Source organism: Leptopilina boulardi, unplaced genomic scaffold, assembly GCF_019393585.1.
Source record: "Leptopilina boulardi isolate dan_hultmark-lab unplaced genomic scaffold, ZJU_Lbou_2.1 LbouV2_213, whole genome shotgun sequence".
In the NCBI taxonomy this organism is placed as follows: domain Eukaryota; kingdom Metazoa; phylum Arthropoda; class Insecta; order Hymenoptera; family Figitidae; genus Leptopilina; species Leptopilina boulardi.
The window spans coordinates 2,924,039-2,944,207 of NW_026137767.1; the positions used below are offsets into that span (position 1 = coordinate 2,924,039).

Here is a 20,169-nt window from a genome sequence, read left to right on the forward strand (position 1 = left end):
ATGGGTTTAAAAAAGGAATGAACTCAAATTATAAAAAATAACGCTTTATTGTTCCAAATAACTCAATGAAATGATGAACAAAATTTATACAATTTAAGTATTATTTTTCTAATATCTTTGGCACAATTTTGCACTGAAATATCAATAAAATAAAATTTATTTATAAATTGTGTCAAATTCATAATTAATATGGGTGTCCAACCCTAACTAGAAGCATCATTTTCGAATTGTGCTAACCATAACTAGACATGTGTCGCGATTCGATTTTTCACTTTTTTTCTTCTTAAATTATGTACCCCACAATACATTCAATAAGCTTATCTTGTCGAATTCTTGCTTTTTTTACACATTTTTTAGGTTTATTCACAAGTCAAACAAAACTTTTTTTGTCTCTTCGATTGCACCGAAGTCACAAGAGACGCTACTTTTGATTCTCCAAAAATGTAATGCCACAAAAAGTTAGGTTATACTACTAGAAGATTCGTCACGTACGCACACAGGTGGCGCTAGTGTTCTTATTTAAAAAAAGCCAAGTGTCCAACCCTGACAAGTGTCCAACCCTGACACTATTCCCCTACATGTTCTTGTGCAAATCAAAATCAATCGGTAGATGTGTCAATTGTAAAATATAAAGGTAGGAAACTATGAAATATTATTAAGTCGCTAAACCAATTAAAAGAGGTTACAAAATTTAGGTTCGTGCTGATAGTTAATTTTAGATTAACCACACCGAGAAAAAAGATTTCTTTGATTCAAAGAAATCAATTACTTTGACAAATTTTTCTTCGATACAAAGAAAATTTATTTGTTTCAAACAAATTATCTTTGATTAAAAAAACATTATCTTCGTTTCAAAACAATTTGTTATTTAATTCAAATAAATGTTTCTTTGACCCTATACTAATGTTAGAATTTCTTCAATTTAATGCACAAATTTCTTTCATTCAAAGAAATTTTCTTTAAATAAAAGAAGCTTTTTTTGTTTCAAAGAAAATTTTATTTTCAGTGAAAGAAAACAAGTCAAAGAAACTGGTTTCTTTAAATCAAAGAAATCTTTTCTCTGTGTGCATAGTAGATGGTTGCCGCTAGTAGATTATGCCGCTAAAAAAGATAGGAAAAGTTTGCTAAAAACTTGACAGGTTTTATGTGATTCGTACAGAAAGTTAATTAGTTCAAAAAATTTTGTTGAACCTATAAAAGTGCAAAAGCAGATTACTTCACCTAAAGACAAAGAAAAAAATATTTCATTTATTAGTGATTCAAGCTCTGAAAGAGATCAAAATGATTTTTTTAATTTTGAAACAACACATAAAACTTCAAAAAGAAGAAAAGTAGATGACTTTTTAGCTCATATCGTTCAGCCACAATCTTATTGCCCACCAAAGAGAATATAGAGTATGTATTACTAGAAATATTGTCACACATTATTTTTGCAATCAAACAAATTTTTCATATTTATATTATAAAAATTATTTAAATGTATAAACCCTTATAAAAACTTTACAACACCTTCAAGAGACTTTTTTAGATTTGAAACCTATATTCTACTTTATCTTTTTTGTTGTCAACTTTACTAAATTTAATTTCTATTAATCTGTTATGTATGTGTTTTTCACAAAAGTTAATTTATTCCTGTGTGATTTATTATTTTAGTGTTGAATATCATTAAAATAATTTAATTTGACCTAAAAGTTCTAAAACACAATTTAATAATAAATAATATACGATGTAATATTACGCTGACTAATAGAAACTAATTAAAGTCCCGTTTTTTAATGTGTTTAATTGTGAGGTGAATTATAAAAGAGAATTATTATTCAAGCTGAACAAATTAATAATATTCTAAAATTCTACTTTTTAATTTTCATAAACAATAACGGACTTAAAGGAATTTAATACTAAGTCAGTACAGAAACAAGACAGAAGAGCTATTACAAAAAACTATAAATATACGTGGAGCAACGTCTTCAGTATAGGTCATACAGTTACCAAAACATGAATGAGTTCACACGTCTATCGAATGTAATACATATTTTATTATTCAGAAATGTCCACAAAACTCTCTTTTCCATCGATCTTAAAATTGGAGGTACAATTTTAATTTTAAAAAAATATAATTCTTTTAACTTTCATATTATATTTAACATTCTTTTCGCATCATTAACATTAGAATTTTAGTGTAATGAAACAAAATATGTATTCCTTTCTGCTGTGTTTTTAATATAAATCAACTTCATCGTTTCTATTAGAAATTACATTAAATATTGTTTTATTTTATTTTACATCCTCATTGTATTTTCTTTATAATAATAAATATATATATATATATATATTTACACCATAAGCTTAAAAATATTGATATTAAATTAAAATAAATAAATAGGGTAAATGTACTAATTACGGCGCGATTCGAGTCAAAACATCTTTGAAATAGAAAATTCGACATTTCTATTGTATAAAGTCAATTTAAGACTTATTAAACTAAAAGGTTATGTTATTTAGATATTACAAAAGAATTTTAACTTTATAAATATTGATTATTTAAACAAATATGACAAATTAAAACTAATACCGTAATTACGTCCGTCCAGCTAGCACCTCCACAAGCATTAATCAAAAAATCAAATATGCTAGAATTATGTGCTAATTTTGTGCCTAATTAGAAAATTTTGTGCTCATCAAGAAATTTTTTTTTATTTTTAAGGATGAGGTGCTAGAAAGACGTAAGCTAGCACCTCACCTATAGTAAAATAACAGCAATCAAAAAAACTACAATGCCAAAATTTTGTGCTCTTTATGTGTTTTTCAATAACAACAGAAACACCAACCTTAAAAAAAACGTTACAATAAAATTTGATTTTCATTCTTTTGAATAAATAATATTGTCAACCAACATAACATTTACACAAATTTCGTATTCTCAAATTTTGTGCTCCTAACCTCTTACTCAAAAACCACCCCCAATTCTAATATTGAACTCTAAACTCAAAAATTTGATTTTCATTCTTTTCAGTAAATAATATTGTCAACCAACATAACATTTACACAAATTTTGTGCTCCTAACCTCTTACTCAAAAACCACCCCCATTTCTAATATTGAACTCTAAACACATACAAATTAGAATTTCATTCTTTTCAGTGAATAATAGTGTCAACCAACCTAATGTTGACTCAAATTTCATGTTCCCGAATTTTGTGCTTCTAACCTCTTACTGAAAAACCACCCTCATTTCTAATCTTGCACAGTAAACTCATAAAAAATAGAATTTCATTCTTTTGTGTAAATAATAGTGTAAACCAACATATAACATTTACTTAAATTTCGTATTCTCAAATTTTGTGCTCCTAACCTCTTACTAAAAAACCTCCCCCATTTCTAATATTGAACTCTAAACACATAAAATCGTGATTTTGATTCTTCGGCGGGAATATTATTCACTCAAATAATATTCACACTATTATTCACTCAAATGAATGAAATTCTATTTTTTATGTGTTTAGAGTTTAATATTAGAAATGGAGGTAGTTTTTGAGTAAGAGGTTAGAAGCACAAAATTGAGAATACGAAATTTAAGTAAATGTTATGTTGGTTTACACTATTATTTACTCAAAAGAATGAAATTTTAGTTTTTATGAGTTTAGAGTTCAATATTAGAATTGGGGGTTGTTTTTGAGTAAGTGGTTAGGAGCACAAAATTTGAGAATACGAAATTTGTGTAAATGTTATGTTGGTTGACAATATTATTTATTCAAAAGAATGAAAATCAAATTTTTATGAGTTTAGAGTTGAATTTTAGAAAGAGGGTGTTTTTTGAGAAAGAAGTTAGGAAATTTGAGTAAATATTATGTACTTTGACAATTTTTTTTACTCAAATGGATCAAAATCTAAATTTTATTGTAAAGTTTTTTTAGGGTTGGTGTTTTTGTTGTCATTGAAAAGCACATAAAGAGCACAAAATTTTGGTGTTGTAGTTTTTTTGATTGCTGTTATTTTACTACGTCTTGCTAGCACCTCATCCTTAAAAGTAAAAAAAAAAATTATTTCTTGATGAGCACAAAATTTTTTAATTATGCACAAATTTAGCACATAATTCTAGCATATTTGATTTTTTGATTAATGCTTGCCTACTGTAATTGAAGCCAATGGAACTATTATGTTTCAATTACGGCGAGGGAAAAAATTTGATTTCTAATAATTAAATTAATAATTGTTTAAATGTGCATCTTATTAATTTATTAGTAATTGTATCAAAGAAAGATTAAAATAATTTTTTTAATCATTTTGCAACAGTTATATTAAATATAATAGTAATAATAGGTATTTTTTATAAACGCGCAGTAATTGATGCACTCGCCGTAAATTATGCACTTACTCTATAAAAGAAATAATTTTATTTAATTTATAATATTAAATAGGCAGTGAAAGCAAGGAATATTTTATTAATTTTTATGAAATAAAAGAATGATTTCTTTCAAAGTTATTAAAAATATTAATTTTAATTAATAATGCTTAAATTTGATTGAAAATAAAACTACTTTCCATTATTTAGAATAAACGACCTTTATTTAAAATTTTTTATGAATTTTATTAAACGTAACTATAATCTAAATTACTTGAATTCCTTCAAAAAGAAGTATTTTAAAATGACAAAATTAGTTTAAAAAATACACTTTTTTGATAAGGTCATAACATCATGTGGTTGTCAAGTCACGCCCCCACAGCACCGAAACTTTCCTAAAGATTTATTTGAAATGTTCGGAATATTTAATTGCAATGTTTAGTGAAAATTGTGTAAAGATTTAAATGTCCCACTTGAATAAATGTTTAACGCGCAAATTTCCTGAACATTTAAATGAAATTATAATTATAATAATTAGGCGAAAATTTCATTTAAATGTTCAGGAAAGTTTCGCGTTAAACATTTATTCAAGTGGGACATTTAAATCTTTACACAATTTTCACTAAACATTGCAATTAAATATTCCGAACATTTCAAATAAATCTTTAGGAAATCTTTAGGAAAGTTTCTGTGCTGTGGGAACGTAATCGCTACAATGTTAATTTTTTCGTCACTTTTCTCGTAAAATACTAAATGTATTGAGGTAAGATTTTTATAGAAATCTAAAATATGCTAGGGCCTTACAGCATCCGGATATTCAATGGATATATGTACACTGGAATCTGGATATGTGAGACTTGTTTATACTTAGTTTGTGGGCGAGGAAAGGTGGGAGGCGTAGCGGGGACTAAATGTCAACCAATCCCGTGAGCGAACGATCCACTTGATCGGTGAGAAGCCATCCCCGAAGAGTCTCACCGATCCAGATTCCAATGTATATTTCCATATAAAAGCACACTGGAATTTCGGATAGGATTATGGGTGTAAAAAACCATATGAATCCCCTTATGGACTCCCATGTAAAATTTACTATGCAACAGTGCCATTGAGAGAAGTTTAATGGAACATCTGATGAATTTTTTGAGGGACAGATATTGTACCTCGATCATGTGCAGACGCAGTTCTAAAATCGAACTGCAGAAGCGCCAATCGAGTACGGATTCTGAAATAACTTGTGGGACAAAAAATTTAAAATATATTGTATAGAAATATTAAAGAATTCTTTATAACTTAATAAGTGGTTTTCTACTCTCTAAATCTTACTGACGAAACCAGCCGAAGTTTGACTGATACAATCATCGAAATAAGAATTTCACTGATTTAATTAGTGACTATTTGCTAATACCCAGCTGCATACTCTGGGCTTATTAAAATAGCGACTATTCGCTAGTAATCATCGAATTTTCACTAATTTAAATTTAGAGAGTAGTTACTAATTATAACTATTTCCTATAAATGAAGAGCTCCACGGAGTAACGATCTATAGCATAATTGGAAAGTTTGGTTATAGGAGCTAAAAACGGATACCCGTTTTTTGAAAGCTCCTATAACCAAACTTTCCAATTGTGCTATAGGGTAACCGGACAGAACATCTAAACCAAAAAAACCAAGCCAAAAAATAAAAAAAAAATAGATTCACTTTGGATTTTTTTAATACTTTTTTGTTCGTATACGTAAATTTTCATAAAATTGGTAATAACTATATATAAATTGTTATTTATCACACAGTTACATAACTATATTACTAATTCTATTAGTAATATTACATACAGTTGTTATTAATTTAATGAAAATTTACGTTTTTTGAAAGCTCATAACCAAACTTTTCAATTGTGCCGTAGATCGTTATTCGATGGAGCTCATCAAATACTGTATATGTTCACGAAAAATTCTTGAACTGTATTCAATTTATTCGGGAGTTGGAATGCGCGTGGTGTTTCTGCGCAGATATCGATTACTTGTCATATGTTTTCCTGAGATTCTGTCTGGATATTTAATTTGTATTTATAATTTATTAAATTCTATTATAAACATTTTAAAATACATGTTGTCTTAAAAATTGACCGCTAACATTTTTTAAAAATATTTCTTATAATATATGTTTATATATGTTGAAGTATTGCCTATTAAAAATCCCTGTACAAGATCTTGAAAAACTGAACCAGTTTTACCCATACGTGGAAAGATTCCTAGGAAAGTGCTCCAGAGAATTTCTGCTGGAATGCTTATTGGAAATTCCGTCGGAAATTCCCAAGAGCACTTTCCTAGGAACCTTTCCACGTGGGTGGTGAGAACATGTACAAGAAAATATACAATAGAATTTGGAATAAGTTCTTGTAGCAGAACTTGTACAAAATCTTGAACAAGAAAATATATTTAATATTTGTATACAAGAAAATGTACATGTTCTTGAACAAGTTCATTTTAAATTTTTTTTAAATTTGAGATTTTAATAGTTCATAATCATTAAAACTCTTCACTTATGCATGCTAAAAATTTTCTTGTGTAAGATCTTGTACAAGTATTCTGATACAAGAACTTGTTCCAAATTCTGTTGCCGAAATTGTACATTTTCTTGTAGGTACATGTTTTCACCAGAACGGGTACAAGTTCAGCTGCTGAACATGCGTACATTTTCTTGTACAGCTTGTGCAAGATCTGGTACAGGGATTTTCAATAGGGTTAAGTACATATATATGTATTATTTGGATGATTCTCTGCGTAGCTTACAATTTAGTTATTGCTATTATATAATTTTTTTACAATTTAACAAAAATTAAATTATAATCATCAAAGTTAGTATTTCCCCGGTAAGAAGACTTACATTAAAATGTATTGAAAAATTTCACCACTCCATTGTTATTTACTACAAAGTAAATACTTTTGAATTCCGTTTTTGTCTACACATTTGAATTCTCGAGATAAAAGACATTTCTCATAAAATTAAATTCTTTTCTATTCCATTCAGTGAATAAAATTTTAGCTAGGTTTTGTGAAAACTTTTTAATACCGAAAATTAATATTAAAGTAATAATACTTTAATTTCATTTAATGCAATCCACTTTATTATTTTTTATTTATTATTTAAAGCATAATTTTACACTTTAGAACATTGGAAAACATTAAAATGATAATTTTATGTTGCCTAAATTGTTTTTCTATTAAAAAAAATTGTTGTTGAATTACTTTTACAAATATTTTTCTTAATTTTTTTATTTTTGAACTTTACAGTCTTTAACTAAAACAAATAATTTGCAATTACGAGATTCATTATAAAAGATGGATTTTTCATTTATACACTTTTTTTTAGTAATCTACAACAGTTATAACAAAATTTTTATATTAAATATTAACTGAGGTTATGTTCCAGTTTCTAGAGTCATAGAAATAAGGAATTCAACTTTAATTTTTTCGATACCTCTCTGGAGAATTAAATACAATGGACAAAAAAGAAATTCTATCTACTTATATATTGATAAAAAGAATTATAATAATTATTATTACTGTTAATTAATTATACATATAAAAAATTCAATAATATTATTATTTTACTTTAGGTTTGCGATACTAATATCAGGATATTCTGATTGTAATATTGTCAGTTATCCAGGAAGTACACTCATCATAGCTTTGTATGGGAGAATATTAATCTTTTGCATCAACGGCAAACTTATATTGTGATAGGTCAGTATTGAATTAGATTTTCAAAATTAAAAATGGCGGATCCAATATGGCAGATTTTTTAAAAGTTCATTGGATTTTAAACTTGACATACATAACCTTAAAATTGAGGCACTATAAATCAAGAAAAAAAATTATGTATATGTAAAACGTAATTTAAAAACAGGTACATCAATCAATTAGAAATAGAAACACAAAATTTTTTTCAATTTCGCTTCCTCAGAGGCCTTAAATTATAGGTTTCACAGAAGACATAAAATGAGGGTATATATTTTGAGCCCGTTTAATTAAGTCTAATTATTATATTTTTTTCGCGTTTTTATTTTTTGAAAAAAAAATGTTTTGCCCCATATATTTAAAAAATGTTTTTTTGTGGATGTATTGATTTCAATCATAGTCTTATTTTCAAAATTCAAAATAGCGGACATATTTTATTCCTCGAATTTGTATGAAACTTTTTGTCTGGGGTCTGAGGGTCGCTAATTACGAATTTGATATCAGATTTTAAAAATATAAAATGACGGATAAAATATAGTAAAGAGTTTTAAGTAAATTTGATGAATTTAAAAAAGTCCGACATATTCGATTCGATATTTTTAATTTCGAAAATCTGAGGACAGATTCAAAATCAGCGACCACAAAAACCTTGAAGTAACAAGTTTCAAAAAAATCTGAGCAATTTTTTAAAATTCTTCTATCATATTGGATCTACCATTTTACATTTTGAAAATATGATGTCAGATTCGTAATCAGCTATAGGAATCCTTCTGAAATGGCTTTGATGACGCAAAGGGTTATAAATTATCTTAGAATGACCTAAAGTTTATTATTGAAATTGAACATGTTGTGATTAAATATATTATAATTTCAGCAACATAAAAAAATTTAAATTCGTTAAATTATATAAATATTAAATATAAAATATAAATGTTAAATATAAATAAAAAATGTATTTTTAAATAATTGAAATATTTTTTTAAATTTGAAGAATTTTTGCATCTGCATATTAAAATAATTATATATCGTCAAAAATTTTTATAATGTGAGAAGGCATATTTTTTTGTCGTAGAAATTTTTTTCAATTACTCTTAGTGAAGACGATATGATTTTAAAATAAAGAAAAAGTAATATTAAATTCATTAAAGTGTTATTTTTTTATGATCTGCTGAACCATCTCAAAATCTACTTCGATTACTTGTATAAGCGACTATTATGGACAAAGACTCGTATGACTGACGAAGCAACCCTCGCATTTCTTGCGCAATCGTTGCCCCTCGAGTTTGCGCTTTGAATACTTTATGGGGCGGCTCCTGTTGTGTGTTCGTCGCGTAAAACCGGCTTCGTATATAGTGTTTTAAGCATTTTTCTCATAAAAAATCTTGGAAAAATTAATCTTGCAAGGAATTCCGTGAGTTTTGTGCTCTGGGGAACTAAACTCGACAAATGTCGAGATGGTGACTGACAGCACTAGCCAGGTACGCTAGTTTTTTCATTTTTAATACATTTGAAATCAGATATTCTTAACTAGCCGGTTGTCTGTATCACCACGCCGATCGAATTAGGGTTGAAATGGAATGAAGTGAACTAAAATAACAATTGTTGATCAATTCTTATAAACAGTATTGCATGTATATTACTTCTCACTATATATAGGTATATTTTATTTTCTTAGATTGAAAAATAAAAGCATGAAGGGTGAAAACCCTTGCTAAAGATTGGTTCAATAAATATAGTTTTTGTATCAAAGTAAATTGGAAACAACATTTTTTTTTCGTTTGATGTAAAAAATTAGATATTCATTATACCTCTGGTTTCAATAAAATTTGAATAGCAATTTTAATTTTACCAATTTTGCCCCCTATTGCATACTCTCTAAATCTAAAGTAGTAAAAAATTAAGTCATTAATTAATTTAAAAATGAAAAAATTTTACTTATTTTAAGTTGAATTTCACTGTTTCATTCAGTAGCTGTTAAATATTTTAAACAAAAATTTAAATAAAAAATTACTTATTATTAGAAGAAATACTCATATTTTGATTTAAAATTAAAAATTTTCTTTTTGACAAATATTTTCATATAAAATTTTTTCTGCGTCTAAAACTGTTTATTGTGTTTCTTGCCTAAAAGCTTAATCTCTTAATATTTCAATTTATAAAAATTAAAATCTTTCCCCTACAAGTGTTAATATAATAATTATAGAATCAAGGTAACTTATTTACGTCACTTAAGTAGTTAATAATAACTGTCCGGCTATGACATATTGCTTAGTATTGAGCAATAATTGTAATTTAAAATTTGTCAGGTTACAGAGAAATTAATTCTATGATGGATTAAAAACTGATCTTTGGTAAAAAGAAAACTATTTCAGTAAATTTACAAATATAAATGGTTTTTAAAAAAATGTTGTGCTATTTATTGAATTGACATTTAAAGTGGAATGGTTGGGATAAATTAAGATTGGTTTGTTAATAAATTTATAAATGAATTAAAGATTAGTTTAAAAACTAATCGAAATAAATAAATAAGTAGTTTTCTAATCTACTGCAATATACTAAAATATTTAGGAAATTTTTGTTTCTGTCTGTCAAAATTAGGGTAACGGGTACAATGACCGATATCCTTATATAAAAAATTATAAGTTGATTCATGATTAAAGCGTATTTATTATAAATTTGTTTTTAATAATATTTTAGATATATTAAATATCTATATTCTTTATATTAATAAAGTTAATAATTTATATTAAATAATAATATTTAATATTATATTAAAAATATTTTGTCTAAACTAAATGCAAGACACATTTTTCAGTACACATTATTCAATTTATTCGTCAATAAATACTTTATTTATTAAATATTATCAGTATTGTATATCTTTTATAACAAAAAGTTCTTTCAAAAATTTTAAATTAAATTAATTTGATATTTTACCCACATAGCACGATATATTATTATATATTATAGTATAAATATTTAATAATATTGAAATAATAATTAGATGTTCCAACGGCAATGGATTATTTAAAAAATTTCCCGTCTACTAGTACTTTTCTAGTTTTCTTTTTATCATTTACGTTTTTTCTAATAGAAATGGATTTTTCAATCTTCTTTCCAAATTTTTCACTTTTTACTAAATGTACGATTTAGACGTTTCTTTATGAGACCCTCACAGCACCGGATATTTAAGGATATCCTAAGTATATCCTAGGGATATCCAAACTGCCGCAAGAAAATGGATATCCTGAGAATGTCCCAGAGTTATCCTTAAATATCTGGTGCTGTGAGGGGATATGAACTTGAAATTTTGGTAACTCTAAATTTGAATTGGAATAAGTTATAACTAATTTTAATTTTTACTAATAATTGAGATTTAGAGAGTAGTTGAGTATTTTTTGAGGTAGAATCCGAATATAAAAAAGTCTAATTAGTAACCTTTTACCAACAATTAACCCTCTTAACAAAATTGAATGTTTTTTTAAAATTATAGTTTGAGTCGTTTTTAAGTAATTTAAATAGGTACTTTAGTAAAAAGAAATCTCATGCGAACTGATTCAAATAACTATAAAGTCAATATTTTAATTATTTAAAATATTTTTTTAACTTTCATACTTTTTATATAAACTTTAGTTACAACTAAATTCTTTAATTATAATTTTAATTATAAATAAAAAATATCTCTCAGCATAGATGAAGAATAATTATTTGTAGAAAAACAATATAGAATTTGTCAAAATTCATGTCCTATATACGAGGTACCTATCTAATAATCTCTTAGAATCTACTTTAATTTTCCTAAATCCATCTTAAGTCTACTCTACTATTAAAAATTAATTCTTAAATCTACTATTATATTGCAGCATTTGAAATATTGTAATGAAATGTTGCAGTAATGTTCAAGGAACATTGCTGTGTCCGACTCAAGGAATATTCTAAAGTAATATTCCAGAAATATCATAAAAAAATTTTCAGTGAAAATTTGTAAACGAAAATAGTAATCATAATAATAATTAAAATAGATAAAAATAGAAACTCATAATAAAAATTAAATAAACTTTTAAAAAAATTTTACATGTGATTAAATTTATTTTTTTCAAAAACTTCCAATTAATCTCTTATTTAAATTTAATTTCTCTTTATTATCCCTTTTGACGAATGATCTTTCAGTATAGATATCTCTTTCATTTCATTCAATAATTGCAAATACAAAAATTATTTTTTTAGTAATCTAATTAAATAAACAATGAAAGTTAAAAAAAATTAATTAAAAAATAGGAATTCAAAGGTTAATTAATGAAGTGATTAAAGTAAATCATTTAAATGAATTATTTTAAATTTATTTTGAAAACTTTCATGTTTTAGGGGAGAGGGCCCCAAGATGGACATAGTTTTGATTTTTTGCTCTAGAATCCAAACGTTTTAAGATATATAAAAATGGTGCATACCGTATGAAAGTACAATAAATAAGGTATCCTTTGGCCATAAAGAAAAAATTTTAATTTGAAAACAAACATTTTTTAAAGAATTTTTTCAAATTGTTGTAAATTTCGATTTGAAAAAAGCGGCACCAAGATGGACACCTTCATAAAATGCATTATATAAAACGGGTAAAATAAAAATAAAATATCAAGTAAAGATTTTTAAATCAACTTTCTGTTTCTTTATTATATTTTTTAAATGTTAAAAATTAAATAATATTGTAAGAAAATTAATTTTAACGAGAATAATTTAATTAAATTAATTTATTTAATTTATCCAATCCAATTTATTTAATTTATAATGTATTTAATAAGAGATTAGTTATTTTATAATTAATTAAAAGAAATTAACAATAAATCCAGCTATAAGCTGAATTGTCTGAATCACAATTTGGAAATTTGTACCAGGGTCCGCAGATTTTGGCGCACTTTAAGTGCACTTCTCTCTGACAGATTTCAATTCTCTATTGATAACAACACAATTTTGAAGTAGAAAAAGAAAAAATTTCAATTATAAACTAAATCAGTAAAAAAAATCACGAGGCGATATATACTTATTTTTAAACTAATGCAATATTTATTTACTTTTTTTAAAATAATATGTCGCCTATTCTATAAGTGATATATGAAGCTTGAAAAATTGTCTCATTCATTAGATAAACTTTTCATTACAGTAGCCTAACCAAGCGTAGATTTTCAAGCGTTAAGTAATTAGAAGTTAAATTTTTACTCGGGTACTGATCTCTACTGCTCAAAATATCATTTGACGATTTTGAGATTAATAAAAAATAGTTCCCGTGTAAAAATTGAAACGTGGTTACAATCAGGCCCTGATATGGCAAAATAGGGGCCTGAATATGCAATGAAACGCTTTTTCTTATCAGGACCTGAATTTTCAAAATAAGTTTGTGATTTTTAGGGGTGAAAACAACCCCTAAATGAAAAGTGACAAGATATGATTTAAAAATTATTATAATATTTTATATAACTTATTATCTGGGGGTTTTCGGGGTTGCTGATTATTAATCTGATGTCAGATTTTCAAAATTCAAAATGGCGGATCCAATATGTCAAACAAATTTTTAAAAAGTTACACGGAGAGAAATACATGGTACGGGGTACTATCTAGATAGTACCAGGTACCATATTTGATCTTACATATACGAACAGCTATCTAGATTCCATCAGTTACTATCCAGATTGTACGGAGTAACATCTTGATTGTAGAGGGTAACATAACCATATTTTTTGTAACATCTTTGATAGTATCGAGTAGCATAATGATGGTACCGGATAACATCTACTTTTTACCATCTTAAAATCATAAGTTCTTACCATCTATTTCTCTCCGTGTATTAATTTTTTATAAAACTTGGTATCAAGGAGTTTTTGGGGTCGCTGATGACAAATCTGAAGTCAAATTTTCAAAATTCAAAATGGCGGATATAAAATAAAAAATTAATAACTATTTAAATTTTTGACCGCCATATTAGATCCGCCATTTTCAATTTTGAAAATCTGACATCAGAATTATAATCAGCGACCCCGAAAACCCCCAGATATCAAATTTGATAAAATATTAATAATTTTTAAAAGATATCTTGTCACTTTTCACCCCTAGAAACCACAAACGACTTGACCTAGCAAAACGGCCAGACAAAACAATACCAGACACATTAGGTATTGTTAATCAGTGTCCTTTTTTTAAAACAGCTTGTTGACTTAAAGAAGTTAATATTTAAAATTTTAAACCTTACTTACCTTTAAAATTTAATAAATAGTTTACTGTTATTATTTTTTGAAAACGAGAAACCCGCTTTTAATAAAAATCATTTTATAATGTAAGTGAATTATTAAAGAAATTGTGTAAAAATAATTAGATGCGAAATTAAAATAAAGATAAATTTTAATGTAAACAAATTACGTACATAGTATTTAATAAAAATATTGTAAAATTCTGCTTATTAATGAAATATTTGCATTTACAGGGTTTATTGAACTTATTACTCATATAATAATATACACAGTTTAAAAAAATGTTTCTCAAAAATTATATTTTTTTTATTAAAGTCTATTAAAAGTTACTAGAATTCGTGTATAAATTTTGGCAAAATCAATTCAGAAGAATAGATTTTTCTACTTTTTTTCGCTCCATTGAGGAATTGAATAAACACGTAAATTCACTCATTCAAAAGAATTGGAACTCTGTTTTCTTTTCAATTATTCGCTTCATACCGGGAGAGGTGTGCCGTTGAAACATAAAGAATTGTGAGTTTTTTTATTTTTATTTGACTCAAGAGTGATCGATATTATTTATTATTAACTTAAATTTAATTGGCTGCGCTATTAATATTGACATAAAGTATCAGATTATACGCAAGTCTCTGATAGAAGAGTTGAAAGCATACACTATAAAGAAGTTTATATTTATACATTGAATTTATTGACAAATTTAAATAAATAATAAAACTTAATTTAAATAAAATTGTATTTTTCTATATCATAAAAATTATACGTACAACATAACAAAGGGCTTTTCAATCTGGAAATTATTATTTAACACGGAAAATTATAAGATTGTTTACCTAAAAAAATATTTTTTTATAATTTGTTGATTAATAAAAACTACAAGAAATATTTTTTAGGCAAAAAATTATAGAATTTTTAATTTAAAAAAAAATAAGAAACTTTGGGCATTAACAAAAATAAGAAGTCTAAATTCTTTTCTTCTGACTTATCTCTACTAGGAATAGAAAAAAATTCATTTTTCAGACGTCTTGAACAAGTGTGTCCACTGGGTTATACTAGAGCGTTGCGTCGTCTAGACGATCAGATTTTGTTCTTAACACGTTTTTAAAACGAATATGTTTTTTTGCCCACTGGATTTGTTTCCTATTTTAATGGTGAGGATATCAATATTACAGGGATATCCCCTCAATATCATACGAATGTCACCGGATTTATCATCGTGGAATGCCCCCGTGAAGCGGACATTATGATAACGCCTGAATGTCACAGGACTGGATATAAAAAATGTAAAAAAAACAATTATACGGAAATAATTAAGCGTGTCAGATATTTAAAGATGTAATAATCTGAGTTTTTATTTGCCAAAGGATCTGCTCGGCGGATGGGGTCAGAGTACTTATGTTCACTATAGATTCTTAATTGTTGCGTAAAGCACCATCTATGTTTTTTTATTAATTTCGGAACTATTTCTTACTATGATCTAGAGGAGAGGTGTAATCATTGACGAGTTTATATTTAAACTTTCGAAAGAGAATATATTGTTTAACCCAGTAACAAAAAATAATTGGAAGTAAGTGAAAAGAATTGGTGGTAACTTAAGCTGAATTCGGTTTGGCGAAAAAACTTAATTGGAACGTTACGGTAAATTATTTTCTTCTTATCGTGATTTCTTTTCTCTTGAACATTTGAATTGTCGTTTGTTTATTCGAGTTTGCATTATAAATGAATAGAATAAATGTTACAATGTGTAAAAAAGCTGATTTGGAATAAAAAATATATAATTTTTTAAAAAGAAATAAAAGAGAAATGTGACAGATTTACGGACAATTTTACTATCTATGAGTAGTACTCATATGGTAAATTTATCATACGAACACTACACACTTGATAAAATTGTCGGTGAATCTGTCACACTTCGCTTTTATTTCTTTTTAAAAAATTATATATTTCTTATTCCATATCGGTTTTTTTACACTTTGAAACATTTATTCTATTCATTTATAATGTAAACTCGAATACATAAACGTCAATTCAAATGTTCAAGAGAAAAGAATTCACGATAAGAAAAAAATATTTTATCGTAAGGTTCCAATTTGGTTTTTTCGCCAAACAGAATTCAGCTTAAGTTACCACCAATTCTTTTCGCTTACTCCCAATTTTTTTTACTGGGAAATAAAGAATAATAAAATATACAAAATAAAAGTATAACATAAAATAATATATGAACAAAGAATCTATAAAATGCAAAAGATAAAGAATGAATATAGAATATTAAAACATAAGAAACTGAGTTTAACTAGCTCCGCGTTTAGCCCTACTGAAAATTCTCATGTAGGATCTTATATAGGATCTCACATAAATTCATAAATTAAAATCTACATAAAATCCTATGTGTCATGTAAGAAACTATATAGGATCTTATGAAAAATCATATAGGAAATTGAGACATGATTTGAAGTGGGATTCGATGTAAATTCTTATAAACGTATTCTTAATTAATAAATTATGTAAATTCCTATGTGAAATCCTACAATTTTTTCTGGTCACATTTTTTCCTTCAATTTCTTATGTCAATTTCCTTCGTGTTTTCTCATTAAAAAACATACCAAAATTCATTGCTCAATCCTTAACCAGAAATTTTCCTAGGGTAACGGCACCAGTGAAGGAACTGACACCAGTGAAAGAACAAATTTCATGTTTTGCAAATTGATCCGAATCAAGTTCATTTTTAGGTATTTCTCGTAAAAATTCATGGTTTTTCCTTGACAACGCTATGATAATCAATTCCTATCAGGTTCGCTATATTTTTCCTGTAATCTACACGCGAAAATACATATGTGTACCAAATTTCAGCCCTCTAGATAAATTCGTGTGGCCGCTAAGGGGGGGGGGGTACACGATTTCAAAAAAACCGATATTAATAGGGTTCCGAACCGAGTACGGAACCCTAAAAATTAATAATTATTTAATTAAAAATCAAATAATATTACTGCAATTCATCTGAAAAGAAAAAAAATTGTGCTTTGCAATACACCTTCTGAGTTAGAGTCTCAGCTTTTACAGTATTCAAGACTGATCTCAACTATGAGAAAAAAAATTATCACCATCTGGCGGCGTAAGAGCGGAACTATGATCATCTACATCTATATTGGAATTTGACATGCCATTATTATCTTTTAAAAAAATTTTATGAACATAGAAATAAACAGGAAAAACACAAAGACTAGCAATGATATCTTACTTTAATTTCACTGCAAGAGTGACGAACATAGGACAAGCGCCCTGCGCATGCGTACAATTTCAAAAGATGATTAATATCCGTGAACGAAGGTAGACATTTGGCTCACAAGGTGAAGTGGAATGCAGTCTCATTATTACTCCGTGTCTGACAGTTAAAAAAATTCTGGGATTATCTGTAATGGTGTCATGGCGACGGGCAATGAGCAGTGTTGAAGTCAAGGATGGGCAGTTCCCAGTGAGCCAAAAACCATGTACGTTCTAAAATCGTTTTATTAAGAACGTTTCATGTCCGCCAAATAGAATATTTTTTGGCTGACATGTAATTTACGGTTAAGGGGTTAGTACCAAATTTTTTTTTCAAAAAATCGACTTTCTGAAAACTGCAGATTCTCGTAGTAGATATGTGTAGAAATGCTGTGGAAGCTATTATTTTGGTTGGAAACTTCAGTAACATATCGAAAAACGGGGTACAATGTAAAAGTCATATATATGACACATATAACCAATCAGCACGAAAACTTGCAAGAAGTTTGCCGTGCAAGATTGCAGTGCAAACATGTAGCAAGTTTTGTGCAAGCAACAAAATGTCCTCTTGTTGCAAGTTTGCAAAACTTAAGCTGCTTGTACACCTCACAAATTCTGAGTATCCTCGGAATTTGTCAGAAATTTCACTAACTTTGATGGGCTTTGCTCATAGAGAATTTTGAAATTTTCCTATCTTTTGGAAATTCTCTATGAGCAAGGCCAATCAAAATTAGTATAACTTTTGACAAATTGCGAGTATACTTAGAATTTGTGAGGTGTCTTTAATACGATGCGCAATTGTAAACGGAAGCTCCTACGGCTGCGCAATAAATTTTTTAACCTCCAAAGCAGGGTGCCCTTTATGTTTATTTAGTAATAAATTGTTTCGAAAATTTTTTTTTTTTATTATTATACAAGCTTCCGGCAACTTTTTTGCAAGTTTGCTTAACTACATTGCCACAAGAGGACATTTTGTTGCTTGCACCAAACTTGCTACATGTTTGCACTGCAATCTTGCACGACAAACTTCCTGCAAGTTTTCGTGCTGATTGAGATATGTATATAAATATGTATATATATATAAAAGCATATATACATGTATATAATGTATCCCGACACGTAAGAGGGTATTTTCTTGAAAAAGAACATGTTTTCATAAATTCGCTTTTTCTCAAAACAATGTTTTTTGACCTGGCGTACATCCTAAAAAAAACTATTGCACCGATTAAGCTAAAATTTTTATGGCTTATTCTACACATATGTCGCTATCGTCGGAACTACAAACATAATTTTTTATTAATATTAAACCGTTTTTTTAAACAATTTAAGCTGAAAAACAAGGTCAAAAATTAAAAAAGTCACACTCCCAGTAAAAAAGGATTTTTTGAGATAGCAGTTCGGACAATTGAGCAAGCCGTTTGCTCAATTGTCTAAAATGCATTCGGACAATTGTAGTGTTTGTTCAATTGTCCAATGCATTGTGCCCAATCATCCGCAATATTTCTCGTGTCTAAAAAGCTGCTAAAATAATATGAAAAACTATTGAAACATTGAAAAAACGGTAGAAAATGCATAATTCTTGATATATACAGAAAAAGAAAGTATAAAAATACCTCCCTGGCGGTTTGTGAAAACTGAAATTTCACTGAATTCGGTGAAAATTCGGTAAATTTCGGTTTGAGGCAAAATTTTGCAGCAAATCAGTAAAATATGATGAAAAAAATTATTGATAATGATAAATAAGGCTTTTGTGAGTTGATTTGTGCAATAGTGGATGTAAATTAATCAGTAATTAATAAATAATTAATGTGCAAAGTGCTGTAGTGTCTATTACACAGCCACACAAAAAAAAAAGTACCCGGGCCGGGGAATGAGACCACCATTTCTTGATGTATTTTGATGCGTTGAACACGAATCTGAAGTCCGTTTAGCTCCATCACGTCAGGATTTTGACATAACCTCAAAAAACATAGCTGATTTTAAATGACAGGAGAAATTTTTTAAATAATGGCAGATTTGCTTGAATCTTGTTACTCGGGGGTTTTTGAGGTCGCTGATTACGAATTTAACGTCAGATTTATAAAATTCAAAATGGCGGATCCAATATGGCGGACGAATTTTTAAAAAGTAGTTGGATTTTTACGAAAATTGGTATCTAGGGGTTTTGGGAGTCGCTGATTACAAATTTATAGTCAGATTATTCAAATTCAAAATGGCGGATCCAATATGGCGGACAAATTTTTAAAAAGTAGTTGGATTTTTACAAAAATTGGTATCATGGGGTTTTTTTGGAGTCGCTGATTACGAATTTAACGTCAGATTATTCAAATGTAAAATGGCAGATATAGTACGGTGGTCAAATATCTTTATGTTTCTACATGTTTCTGCATCGAGGGCACCTCCACGTGGTGACGGTGGGCAACGGAGTTTGTCCGCTATCCGGCTAAGTCCCTGGATAATGGCTTTGATGCCGTCATGGCAGACACACGTAGGAAACGTATTACGATGCAGGGACTCGGAACCCCAGTATCGGCGGTTGAGAGTGAGAAAGCAGACTCTCAGGCGTCGTCATCCAGCAACTGCAGCTCTTCATTGA

The 20,169-nt window shown here is 27.7% G+C and overlaps 1 protein-coding gene across 5 annotated transcripts in view; it reads left to right on the top strand.

Annotated features, from left to right (window-relative positions):
* Positions 1-1,800: 1,800 nt before the first annotated feature.
* Positions 1,801-20,169, top strand: part of LOC127278965 (ankyrin-3-like) — a 117,847-nt gene continuing 99,478 nt past the window's right edge. Inside the window, exons 1-2 of one of the 5 annotated variants that reach the window (XM_051300958.1) lie at positions 1,801-2,089; positions 7,959-8,085. Coding sequence is in view for 4 of the 5 variants with exons in the window: in XM_051300956.1 (XP_051156913.1) it covers positions 2,048-2,089 (42 nt within the window). In the remaining variant the exon portion in view is untranslated. Of the gene's footprint in view, positions 2,090-7,958; positions 8,086-9,363; positions 9,558-20,169 lie in introns of those variants that run through there. The other 4 variants (XM_051300956.1, XM_051300959.1, XM_051300960.1 and 1 more) reach the window with 4 other exon arrangements.